Here is a 12,680-nt window from a genome sequence, read left to right on the forward strand (position 1 = left end):
TTCTGTTGCAGTTATCTGCAATGTATACTCTACATTTTCTTCATTATTGTTTTGTTTGCTGTTTTCGTAAAGGGACATTGTCAACTTGAAATCTAGTCCAATTTAAAAAAAAAATTTAATAGTATAAGAGATGGAATCTCGGGAATTTACAACTGCATTTTATTTTAAATGTCCTCTGTCAAGGTTCCTTCCCCACTCTGAACTCTAGGGTACAGACGTGGGGACCCTCATGAAAACCTCCTAAGCTTATTTTTCCAGCTTAGGTTAAAACTTCCCCAAGGTACAAACTTTTTTCCTTTTTCCCTTGGACTTTATTGCTGCCACCACCAAACGTCTAACAGATATATAACCGGAAAAGAGCTCGCTTGGAAACGTCTTTCCTCCCCGAAATCCTCCCCAAATCCTACACCCCCTTTCCTGCGGAAGGCTTGATAAAAATCCTCACCAATTTGCATAGGTGAACACAGACCGAAACCCTTGGATCTTAAGAACAATGAAAAATCAATCAGGTTCTTAGAAGAAGAATTTTAATAGAAGAAAAAGTAAAAGAATCACCTCTGTAAAATCAGGATGGTAAATACCTTACAGGGTAATTAGATTCAAAACATAGAGAATTCCTCTAGGCAAAACCTTAAGTTAGAAAAAGACCTAAAAACAGGAATCTACATTCCATTCAGCACAGCTTATTTTCTCAGCCATTTAAAGAAAACAGAATCTAACGCATATCTAGCTAGATTACTTACTAAGTTCTAAGACTCCATTCCTGTTCTGTCCCCAGCAAAAGCATCACCCAGACAGAGCAAGCCTTTTTCTCCCCCGCTCCAGCTTTGAAAGCATCTTGTCTCCTCACTGGTCATTTTGGTCAGGTGCCAGCGAGGTTATCCAGCTTCTTAATCCTTTACAGGTGAAAGGGTTTTTCCTCTGGCCAGGAGGGATTTTAAAGGTGTTTACCCTTCCCTTTATATTTATGACATCCTCCTTTTCCCTATTGCTGTGTGAAAGACCCACACAAAAACCAAAATTGCTGAAGGCCTAATCCAGCTAAGTGCTTAAGCACATGCTTCATTTCCAGGATGCAAGTAGTGCCATTAATTTCAATGGGATTAGTCACATAATTAAAGTTAAGTACATGTTTAAGAGCTGGCACAGCACTTAAATGGCTGTACAAGAAGATCAGTGGTACTCACCGTACACACAGTTTTGTCAAATGCCCAGAGTTACACACTGGAAGAATAGAGTAAGTTTTCTCTAATCTTCCAGTGAGAGTATCTATGTTTTACATGTAACAATGGGTATGTCTACGCTGCAAAGAAAAACCCGTGGCACTGAGTCTCAGAGCCTGGATCAATTTACTCAGGCTAGAAATAGCAGTGTAGACGTTCCTGCTTGGGTTGGGTTGGCTATGAAACCTAGCGAGGGGGAAGAGTCTCGGAGCCTGGGCTCCAGCCTGAGAGTAACATCTACACTGCTATTTCTAGCCCCACAGCTCAAGACCTGCGAGCCTGTGTCAGTTGACCCAAGCTCGGAGACTCAGCGCCACAGGTTTCTCTTTGCAGTGTAGACCTATCTAATGAGTAAATAATTTTCAGACACAATGTGATTCTTTAAAATTGACACTTTTAAATAGCCACTGAAGCTTTCTGGACTTAGTGAAATGTTAAATCTAGAGATAACTTCTTTTTCACTTATACTGACTTCAAAGTAATATAACTTTTTGTGCTTTTCTAATTGTTGTAAAATACTCAGTACTGCCAAGAGTAAAAAAAAACTTTCTCATTCATAGACCCTGCATTCTGCTTATGGACTCCCTGAGAGGCCCTTCCAGGTCAAATGTTGTGAAAATACTAAGGGAGTAAGTTCTAAACATATAATTTCTTTTTTTTTCAAAAGTTTTAACATTCCATAAGAAAGAAAACAAGTTTTGATTTCTGTACACCTTTTGTCACAGATATTTGGAAGTGGAATGGGAAGTGAGGAAAGGTAGTAAAAGAAGTTTCTCTAAAGATGTCATGAAAGGCTCCAATCCAAAAGTGCCACAACAGAACAACTTTAGTGATTGTGGAGTGTATGTACTGCAATACGTGGAGAGCTTTTTTGAGGTAAGTTTACTTGCTTCTGTCATGGTATTTATTTTGTATCCTGCATTTGTCAAATAAAACCTAGTTTAAAGAATGGGAAGATTCCAGTGCAACAGGATTTATAGGTGTTGTAAAATAAGTTTGCAAGGTGAAACAAATCCATTCTGGAAAAGACAATAGTTCTCACATTTAATGATCACACAGAAGAAGTGTCACAACATACAGTTGAGAAGATATGGATGTTTCGGAGGAAAACATTAAGAAAAATGTTTTCCGTTGCTGCACACACTACATATTTTTTAAATTATGCATTCAGCAATGTAGGTTTAAGTGAGCCTTGTAATCAGTTCTGCTTTAAACACAGAAGACTCTTCTATTAACATTTTGGCAACTAATCTAATTCTTGAGATTTTTTTTCTTCCAATAATACAGGAAATAGGGTTCTGAATATACTCAGTAACTGTAAACTTCTCTCATTGGACTTCTCACTACACTAGAATTTAAGAAGCTCAGCTACCTGGATATGCAGTTAAATTACTGAATTGTTACCAGATAAGAACCAAATCCGTGTTACACTGAAATAAAACTGTATAACTCCCATGATTTCCACAGGACCAGAATTTGACTTTAATTGATAAGCTTCTCTTTTAAGTTTCTTATATATTTTATTACTTTTACCTTCAAATTAGAGCCTCATGTACACTTCCCTGTGAACTAACCTGGGGAACATGGCAGGCAAGAACTGCCTTCATGGTACATCCCCTCTTTGCATGAATCTGCAGTCACAAGGTCCTAGAGGTTCCAATTCTTCATATGGTGAAGGAGTTAGGAGGCAACCAAGTTCTGTAATAATTCTTAGCCCACTCACCCTGCAGAATAGTTCCTAAGTTACTACAGACTGACTCTTTCTCCCTATCTGGTCTGGCAACACGATTAAAGAAATTGTCAGTCAGGGATGCTCCTTGCCTCTGGCATATCCCCTGTGAGCCACATTATACCGCAGGAAATAACAGATGCGGGAGAATTTGGCTCTTAATCTTGATGCATAGTCATCAAATATTTTTGAGCTGATAAATAATTCAGTCAGTTTTGGTTACTAATATATTTGAAAATTACAGAGAAGTCCCAATAATTGTTTCAGCTACCAGGCAAATAGCAGAAATTATTAAAAAAAAAAAAAAAAAAAAAGAGGTGTTTAAGGTAAAGCAGGGGCCACAACTGTTGCTAAAACAAGTGAAGAAAAAGAAGTAGAGGACGGGAAGCAGCTACAGAATGTTAATTCATGTACTTTTTTCCTTAGACATGGATTTATTTCAAATATATCTCTACTCATATTTAAAAACATCTCTACTCATGTTTTGAAAGTAAAATTGCTTTGACCGACAGATACTATAATTGGGAAACATATGAGATGTCCCTCTCTTATCATGATAAAAAGTAATTACATCTGACCATACATTAATCTTCTAACTAAAGGTAAAATGCTTCAGTTATCAGATGCAGTGTAGCTGTAGCTATGTCAGTTCCAGGATATTAGATACACAAGGTGGGTGAGGTAATATCTTTTATTGGACCAACTTCTGTTGGTGAAAGGGATTTCAAGATTTATATATTTGTGACTTCTAGAATGTGCCATGGAAACCTGAAGTAGTGTATAAGTGTTTTATAGTAATTGTTGTAATTTGGTCAGATCTCTTAAAACATAATCAGCCAGCACAGTAAAATGTGTGGATGATACATCTCCAATGAGAAAAGAGTGATGCTGGTGATTAAATAGGGAAATATCCTTTTCTCCGATCTGTTTAAAGCAGTGCCCATCCCGGTGGTAAGGAATGCTGTGCTATTTAAAGCACTGCCTTTCAGATGAAATGTAAAATTGAAGACCCTGACTAATTGTGGTCATTAAAGACACGTATATGAGTAGGGGTATTATCCCGAATGTAATGATCAAATTCTAATTTGGGTTATTACATTCAGGCTACCAAAATTTTCCATAAAAACGGTAAGGTGGTTTTCTTTTTGTTCTAAATCATTAGTATTGTTTTTACAGTACTAACGTGAAAGCAAGGTCTGTGTGTCCAAAAGATTTTGCACTCTAAATAGACTATTTGTGCAACTTTTGTGTTTAACCAAAGCAGTGTGACTGAATTAACAGTAGTGTATGTCAGGTTACTTCATGATTTATTTGAATTTAGAGGGGAGTATAAAACAAAAATAGGCGTCCATTCCCTGATGCCGGGAGGGGAAGGAGGAAGGAATGTATCTTTTTATTGGTGGGTGGAGTGATTCCTATATCAAATTATCTGTAAAGTGGTTTGAGATCTTTTTGGATGGAAGGCACTATTTTACATTTATAAATAGTTTTGTCATTTCTACTTTCTAAAATTTCTATAAAATGTAAGCATTTAGTAACCAGTATCAATCATCTTACAGATCATGTGGGAAAACATTTAATGGTAGTCAAATATGACTAGTTCCCCAAGATGATGATTCCTTTGTTACTCACTAAAGAGAGAGAGAACGTTTTGGTGACAATTTCAGATTCTCAATTGCATTGTCTTGTGTTTAATATCACTGTGTTGTAAAGATTATGTTATAATACTCAACTGAACTCTTTCCAGAATCCCATTCTCAATTTTGAGCTACCAATGAATTTAACAGACTGGTTTCCACGCCCCAGAATGAAAACTAAACGAGAAGAAATACGAAACATAATCCTAAAATTGCAGGAACAGCAGAACAAAGAAAAGAAGGGACAGAAGGACCTACGTTCACCAGAAGGATCTTTGCCAGAAGGAACAGAACAATTTATCAACAGTAGCTCAGACTAAATATTACGTCTGTTGCATGTTAGCTCTGCAGTCAAAAACTGAAATATATTTTTTCTTTGTCTGCCCAGACTAAAGAATTGGAGTATTCTCTTCTCAAAAGTTATTTGGGAATGTTAATGCCTGTATAAATGTGTGTCATAAAAGGAATACATTCCCAAAAAGATATGTATTAAGTAAACAAGTTTGTACATATGTTAATGAGGCCAACTTTTTCAGCATTTGTAATTAATTTTTTTTTGACTTGTTAGGAAGCTTTTGTTATGTATTTCTGTTAATAGAACTTAAATAGCTACTTCTAAACATAAAGCAAATAAAATATTTATAGGATGAAATGGAAAACTTTTTCTTTTTCAGTAAAATTGTCATGTAACACATAGGGGATGATCTGGTACCAAGATAATTAATTCATATTTTGACCTTTACATTTGCCCTTACAAGATTATTCTGCTTGATCTACAAACGAGTATGTGTCAAAATGCACTGTGGCCCCAGAGAGGGTAATTCACATGCTCACGTACAATATCCAAATGTAAGCAATGTAATAGTTAAATAGGAATGCTTCAGATTTGGGGTCATGAGAAGATCTGCATTTCTGTTTTAAAAAAAGAAGAAAAAACACAGTTGCTCTTTGACCAGAGATTACTTCTCAAGCAGTATTATAACAGTTTCAAATAAAGTGATCTTGAGTGATGATATTATATCATATTTTGTGGATCCCAGTTGTTGTACAGTTGTATTTTGAAACTTCCCTCACTATAAAATTGTATTTTGGTAAGTGTACTTGGATAGCAGATTGCCCACATTACATTTTCTATGTTACAATTCTGAATGTCACATTCATATGTGCTTTATCTAAGTAATGAACATTTACAAATGTATGATTACTATTTTTTGTAATGTCCACACCAAAAAAACCAAAATATCAGTGTTCATTGCTTGCTTATTTGTTTGTTCTTGATTCTAGGTAGCATCAAACTAAGATGTTGGAAATAATTTGTTTATTTGGATATTTTCACAGTGTAATCTGATTTTAAACTATATAAAAACACAGCCTTATAAAACCAGCATTTCTTGTAGTACAGAACGAAGCCACTACCTTGCACAGCCCTTTAAATATTAAAAAGGTTTTGTTATGCAGATGAGAGAATAAGAACTGTTGTTGCAAGGGTCTTGAATAATTCAGTCTTTCCTTAACGTTAATTAATTTTATATATAGGGAGGGGGAAATTGCCCCCTCCCATTTAAAAAAAAAATATCTGCGGGAGAGGTGGGGAAAACAAAGGTGCCCCCACCTCACCCCACAGTGTTTTCTCCACATTCTTTGATTTGGAGTGTGCTCTTCTGCCCCCTTCTTCTATTGTCAAAGAACCAGGGAATTCAGCTTCTAAGCCCTATGGATCCACTGAGATCAGCTAGAGACATTGGACCATCCACATGCAAACTTGTACTTCTACATCAGCTTTTCACATGCTAGACCCTAACAGCATTGCCAAATAACTTGTCCTGCCAGGGAAATCCTGCACAGATAGCTGTCTCCGAAAAACCCTATTTGAAGGGTGGGTTCACCAAGGTACCATGATTGCATAACCTTGGTATGTTACCTTTTGCACAGATTGACCATGGGATTTGGGGGTGATTCTGTACATTTCCTCCCACATCTTCTCTCCACGCGTGAATCCTGGACCACACAGGTAGCCTTCAGGGGGGCCTGGGAAAGTGTGAATGCTACCGACATATGTTAGGGAACTGTGGATACAGATTTCCTTTTGCATACAAGTGTGGTTTAACCTCTCTTGTGCATAGTATTAAATATGTAATACACATAACTCTAGTCATGTCCTGCATTCTTGCCATTGTCTGGGAAAGTCTATGATAAAAACAGGGTCAGAAAGAAGACGGGAGGGATGGGAAGTCAATAACTAGAGTGCAACTAACAATCTAGAATGGTTGCTTATACAAATGCAAGTAAAATCAAAGATACAGGGGAAAAATATTGAGATACAGATATACTTGCAAATAGAAAACATTTTATTTCTTCTCAATCCAGTCTTCCTCCCAATTTTTCCCTGTTGAAAGATTCTTAATTATATATAATATATCGCAATGTGATCAATATAGCACTGTTCCGTTTATAATAATTGTGGTACAGCTTTCAGGGTTTCTGATACTTTAGAACTATTTCCATTCTCTTCCTAGGAATGGCCTAGAGCTTATTTTTCCCACTTGGGATGCGAGGAATAAAAATGCTTGATTTATCATTTAATGTTAAAAGTCTTGAGACCTTCAGTCATGCAGCAAACTAATACGTATGTTGAATATAGAGAGATGTTTATTTTTTTAATAAAATGTGATAATAGAAAAATACAGAATTAAGAATTTGACTTATTTAAAACATTTCTTGAATCAGATTATACAAATTTATGTATGTATGTATGTTTGTTTTAGAGAAGTACGTTTTGATATTTTGAGGGAATTCACTACTGATCATTTGGGACCAGTTTTCTTTTACAAAAGTTAGTTCAAAAAACAAATATTTAAATATCTACTTTAAGTCTGTGTGTGTGTGAGAGAGAGAAATAACATTTTAGGTGCATATTCCTTTAAAACATGGTGATAAGATTTAGTATTACAAATAGAAAAGGAGTACTTGTGGCACCTTAGAGACTAACCAATTTATTTGAGCATGAGCTTTCGTGAGCTACAGCTCACTTCATCGGATGCATACTGTGGGAATTGCAGAAGACATTATATACACAGACACCATGAAACAATACCTCCTCCCACCCCACTCTCCTGCTGGTAATAGCTTATCTAAAGTGATCATCAAGTTGGGCCATTTCCAGCACAAATCCAGGTTTTCTCACCCTCTGCCCCCCCACACACAAACTCACTCTTGCTGGTAATAGCCCATCCAAAGTGACCACTCTCTTCACAATGTGTATGATAATCAAGGTGGGCCATTTCCTGCAGAAATCCAGGTTCTCTCACCTCCTCACCCCCCTCCAAAAACCACACACACAAACTCACTCTCCTGCTGGTAATAGCCTATCCAAAGTGACCACTCTCCTTACAACGTGCATGAAAATCAAGGTGGGCCATTTCCAGCACAAATACAGGTTCTCACCCCCCCCCCCTTCCCCAAAAAACACACACACACAAACTCACTCTCCTGCTGGTAATAGCTTATCCAAAGTGACCACTTCCCCTACAATGTGCATGATAATCAAGGTGGGCCATTTCCAGCACAAATCCAGGTTTTCTCACACCCCCACCCCCATACACACACAAACTCACTCTCCTGCTGGTAATAGCTCATCCAAAGTGACCACTCTCCCTACCAGCAGGAGAGTGGGGTGGGAGGAGGTATTGTTTCATGGTGTCTGTGTATATAATGTCTTCTGCAATTTCCACAGTATGCATCCGATGAAGTGAGCTGTAGCTCACGAAAGCTTATGCTCAAATAAATTGGTTAGTCCCTAAGGTGCCACAAGTACTCCTTTTCTTTTTGCGAATACAGACTAACACGGCTGTTACTCTGAAACCTGTCAGTATTACAAATACTTTTCAAAAGTAGCATGACACAGTTATTCAGTGAAAGCTATCAGGTACCTGACTAATTAGATGCAACTGTTGTATTGGCTTTCATGTTGGATAGAATAACAGTTAAAAATTCTTATAAGAGTTTTAGATTACTTCACATAAAAAATTCATGCCTCTATGGTAAACATTTTGGTGGCTAACGTCAGAAGTAGAGATGACATTTAAGTAGTCCCTTATGACATTCTTAGTTTTCTTGCTTAAGTAGCTACACTAATGTGCATGCGTGTGCGCATGCACATGCTCTCACACATCTTTTAAAAGCACCAAAAACTGGAAGAAGAATATTTTGTTAATCTACCACTGGGGAAAATGACCACCCTATTCTTTTGATTTGGAAACTAACTTCAAAGGATTCAGTGAAGAAACGATTTAATTTTTTTAAAAAAATCCTTCCCCATAAACAAAGAGGAAAATGCACTGCTGCTTGGTTTTTAATTATACGCTGTACCTTACACCATGAAGGAAGAACAATATGCCCTTGCATTTTGAGGTCATGAAGCTTTTTCCCCCTCTTTCACTGTTTTCAAAAAATAAATAAATAGACTTTTTTTTATTGAACATCCTCAACTCCCTGAGGTTACAAATACATCATATTGAGCGCACGCTGTTCTTATTTTCAGCATCTGTGTTCATATTCTATAATAAGCTTAGTTTTCTATTGTCTTTGATTAATATGTTAAAACACTAAGCATTATATAAAGAAATTTTCATATAAAGGTGCTTATACTTTACAGTCCTACACACCCCATTTGCTGTTTAAGGACCCAAGCTTGGGAGGTGCTGAGCACCTTTAACTCTTGAAGTCCTGGTACAGGGACCTTGCTTCTTTTAGGCATGAAACTTGCCATCTTTTTTAAAATGCTTTGGAGTTGCTTTGATATGCAGAATTCCAGGAAGGCCTACAAACATCTCTGCCTGCACAGTGTGCTTGGATGCACTAGGAGAGGTTGCTGAGTGCAGGAGATTCCTGGAGTTCACATGCACTTTCCCATCTGTGTCTGGAAATAGTGACAGAGTAAGTAATGGTGGCTATCTCAGACCATAACCCATGTGGTTAAGATGACAATGACCTGGGCATCTTTCACCAGGATTCTTTCAAGCCAAATCCCCATCTCTCTTAACACCATTGTGCCTGCTTGCTGATGTGACGAAAGATGTGTTCTGGCTTTTAGGACCCAACTTAGTGCAGTTGTACTCTGGAGAATGACTGTGGAGTTTGGTCTGGGTCTCTCTGACTCAGACCAGTTGGTCCCATGTACTAGCTGCCAGCCCCACACCCTGAGTTCTAGCTGTCAAGCTGTTTTCTTTATTACATGAGCCTCATTGCTAAGACTACGATTCTGTCACGGAGGTCACGGATTCCATGATTTTAAGATAGGTTTCAGAGTAACAGCCGTGTTAGTCTGTATTCGTAAAAAGAAAAGGAGTACTTGTGGCACCTTAGAGACTAACCAGTTTATTTGAGCATGAGCTTTCGTGAGCTACAGCTCACTTCATCGGATGCATAGCATATCGTGGAAACTGCAGAAGACATTATATATACACAGAGACCATGAAACAAAACTTCCTCCCACCCCACTGTCCTGCTGCTAACAGCTTATCTAAAGTGATCATCAAGTGATCATCAAGGAAGGCCATTTCCAGCACAAATCAAGGTTTTCTCACTCTTCCCCCCCCCCCAACACAGACACACATACAAACTCACTCTCCTGCTGGTAATAGCCCATCCCTCTTTGAAACCTCTCTTTATAATGCGCATGATAATCAAGGTGGGTCATTTCCAGCACTAATCCAGGTTTTCTCACCACCCCCCCCACACACACACACACCCCCTCCAAAAACCACACACACAAACTCACTCTCCTGCTGGCAATAGCTCATCTTACAATGTGCACAGCAATAATCCAAGTTAAGAGATGTCCTCAAGTTCGCGCTTCAGCCCTGGGCAACAGGCCTTTGGGAAGGTGCGCTACCTCCACCCCTGACTCACCTCAGTGGGTCACCCAGCCGGTGGGTCAGTGTCAACGCCTACCTTGTAATACTTTTTTGTTAAATTGTTACACATTCTTTCTTGCTGTGACCATACACCCTGACTGTGTGTATATTTTTACCAGCACTGGTCTGTGAATTATGCCTAATTTTACCATGACACAATCATATCCGTAATCACTGGTAATAAACAATGTGTTGTCAGAAAGGAGATAATCCTGTTTCTGCATATGAGTAATTATAAACTTATTAGTTTTGAGGTGCTTAACAAAGATACTTTCATTCTTATATCTTTAAAGGATGAGAATGTATTTTCCTTTCATAAATGTTTATATGAATAAAAAAGCAGAAAGAATAAAGTCTAGTAAAATAACTTAATAAACCACTGAAATATTTAGAGATGCAAGAAAAGGAGACTAGTTTGTTTTTGAGCATCTCTTCCTCTCCCCTCCCTGCTCCAAGTTCTTATTTTGCTGTTTTGAGTTTAGTTGTTTCTTTGAATCCTTTGGGGAAGTGACTTCCTGAAAACAGAAAATAGTATTTGCATGTTTACTTGAATAGTTGAACATGGGATGAGAAGAAACTATTCGTATTCATATTTACTTAGGATTTAAAAATTGGCCAGATGCACTTTTACTGGTAAATGACCTATTTTTTATTGAAATGTTCTAAATTTGCTGTGTGTCCCATCAATATACTATATTTGTCCATTGCAGAGCTGCAGCACATCTCATGGAAGGGTCTGTCTTTTTTATAAACAGAATTCTTATTTCAGTACTTGCGTTTATAAACTCTAACCTACGTGGTGGACCAGATCCTCCACTGGTGTAATTTAAGTCTGTGGTGCCTCAATTGTTTATGTCAGCTGAAGATCTGGTACCACATATCCTAAAGCGATGCAACATTGAGGAAAATCCACTGTTAGAATTTTTTTAAGCTTATATTTTCCTATGGGATTAAAACAAGATGCATTTCATCTGTGGTTTAACCTAGTGTAATGTATGTATTTATACCATGCCAGGGCAATCTTAAGCATTTTTTACAACTATACTAATTCGGTTGAGTTTAATATTTACAGTGTATAGGTCTTTTGCAAAACATCCTACTATGCCTTGAATATAACAAATATTTGAATAAATTTGTCAGACTGAAAATCAATATTCCTAATTTAGAGCTCATAAAATAAAATGATCGTATGCTCCCACTCTCCTTTTGTGTAGACATAAACTATGGTAGCCTAGCTAAATTTCAAGATTGGGCAGTTCACATATGATAGAGAAGAAGCACAACCTAATCAGAGCACTAAGGATATGATTATGATTTGATTGGGAGTTTAAAATTGCCACTATAAGTTGGATATTAAATGCAAATCGTATCAGAGGGGGTAGCCATGTTAGTCTGGATCTGTAAAAGCGGCAAAGAGTCCTGTGGCACCTTATAGACTAACAGACGGATTGGAGCATGAGCTTTCGTGGGTGAATACCCACTTCGTCGCATGCATGTAGTGGAAATTCCCAGAGGCAGGTATAAATATGCAAGCAAGAATCAGGCTAGGGCTAACGAGGTTAGTTCAGTCAGGGAGCGTGAGGCCCTCTTCTAGCAGTTGAGGTGTGAACACCAAGGGAGGAGAAACTGCTTTTGTAGCTGGCTAGCCATTCACAGTCTTTCTTTGTTTAATCCTGAGCTGATGGTGTCAAATTTGCAAATGAACTGAAGCTCAGCAGTTTCTCTTTGAAGTCTGGTCCTGAAGTTTTTTTGCTGCAGGATGGCTACCTTTAAATCTGCTATTGTGTGTGCCTTGGTGTTCATACCTCAACTGCTAGAAGAGGGCCTCATCCTCCCTGATTGAACTAACCTCGTTAGCCCTAGCCTGATTCTTGCTTGCATATTTATACCTGCCTCTGGAAATTTCCACTACATGCATCCGACGAAGTGGGTATTCACCCACGAAAGCTCATGCTCCAATACGTCTGTTAGTCTATAAGGTGCCACAGGACTCTTTGCCGCTAAATGCAAATAGTAAGTTAAAAAAGAGCTGCACAATTATTTTACATTTGCTAATTTTCATACCATGTTGCTTCATTCCTGGAACTTCCATGTAAATGTTATACAGCAATATGCCAGATCGCACCTATGTCCGCTAATACAAGTAAACAAGGTAGGCCAATGCAGCAGGAACGTT

General features: G+C 37.9%; 1 protein-coding gene and 1 long non-coding RNA gene across 5 annotated transcripts in view; one reads left to right on the forward strand and one right to left on the reverse strand.

Annotated features, from left to right (window-relative positions):
- The window catches only part of SENP6 (SUMO specific peptidase 6), a 152,751-nt gene extending 145,522 nt beyond the window's left edge, over window positions 1-7,229 (forward strand). For all 4 annotated transcript variants that reach the window (XM_074948006.1, XM_074948008.1, XM_074948009.1 and 1 more), the window contains 3 exons: window positions 1,784-1,852; window positions 1,949-2,099; window positions 4,700-7,229. In XM_074948006.1, the coding sequence (XP_074804107.1) occupies window positions 1,784-1,852; window positions 1,949-2,099; window positions 4,700-4,909 (430 nt within the window). In that variant the 3' untranslated portion in view covers window positions 4,910-7,229. The remainder of the gene's footprint in view (window positions 1-1,783; window positions 1,853-1,948; window positions 2,100-4,699) is intronic.
- Window positions 1-12,680, reverse strand: part of LOC141984703 (uncharacterized) — a 44,268-nt gene that overhangs the window by 17,170 nt on the left and 14,418 nt on the right. The gene's annotated exons all lie outside the window — the stretch shown is intronic.

Source organism: Natator depressus, chromosome 3, assembly GCF_965152275.1.
Source record: "Natator depressus isolate rNatDep1 chromosome 3, rNatDep2.hap1, whole genome shotgun sequence".
Lineage (NCBI taxonomy): Eukaryota > Metazoa > Chordata > Testudines > Cheloniidae > Natator > Natator depressus.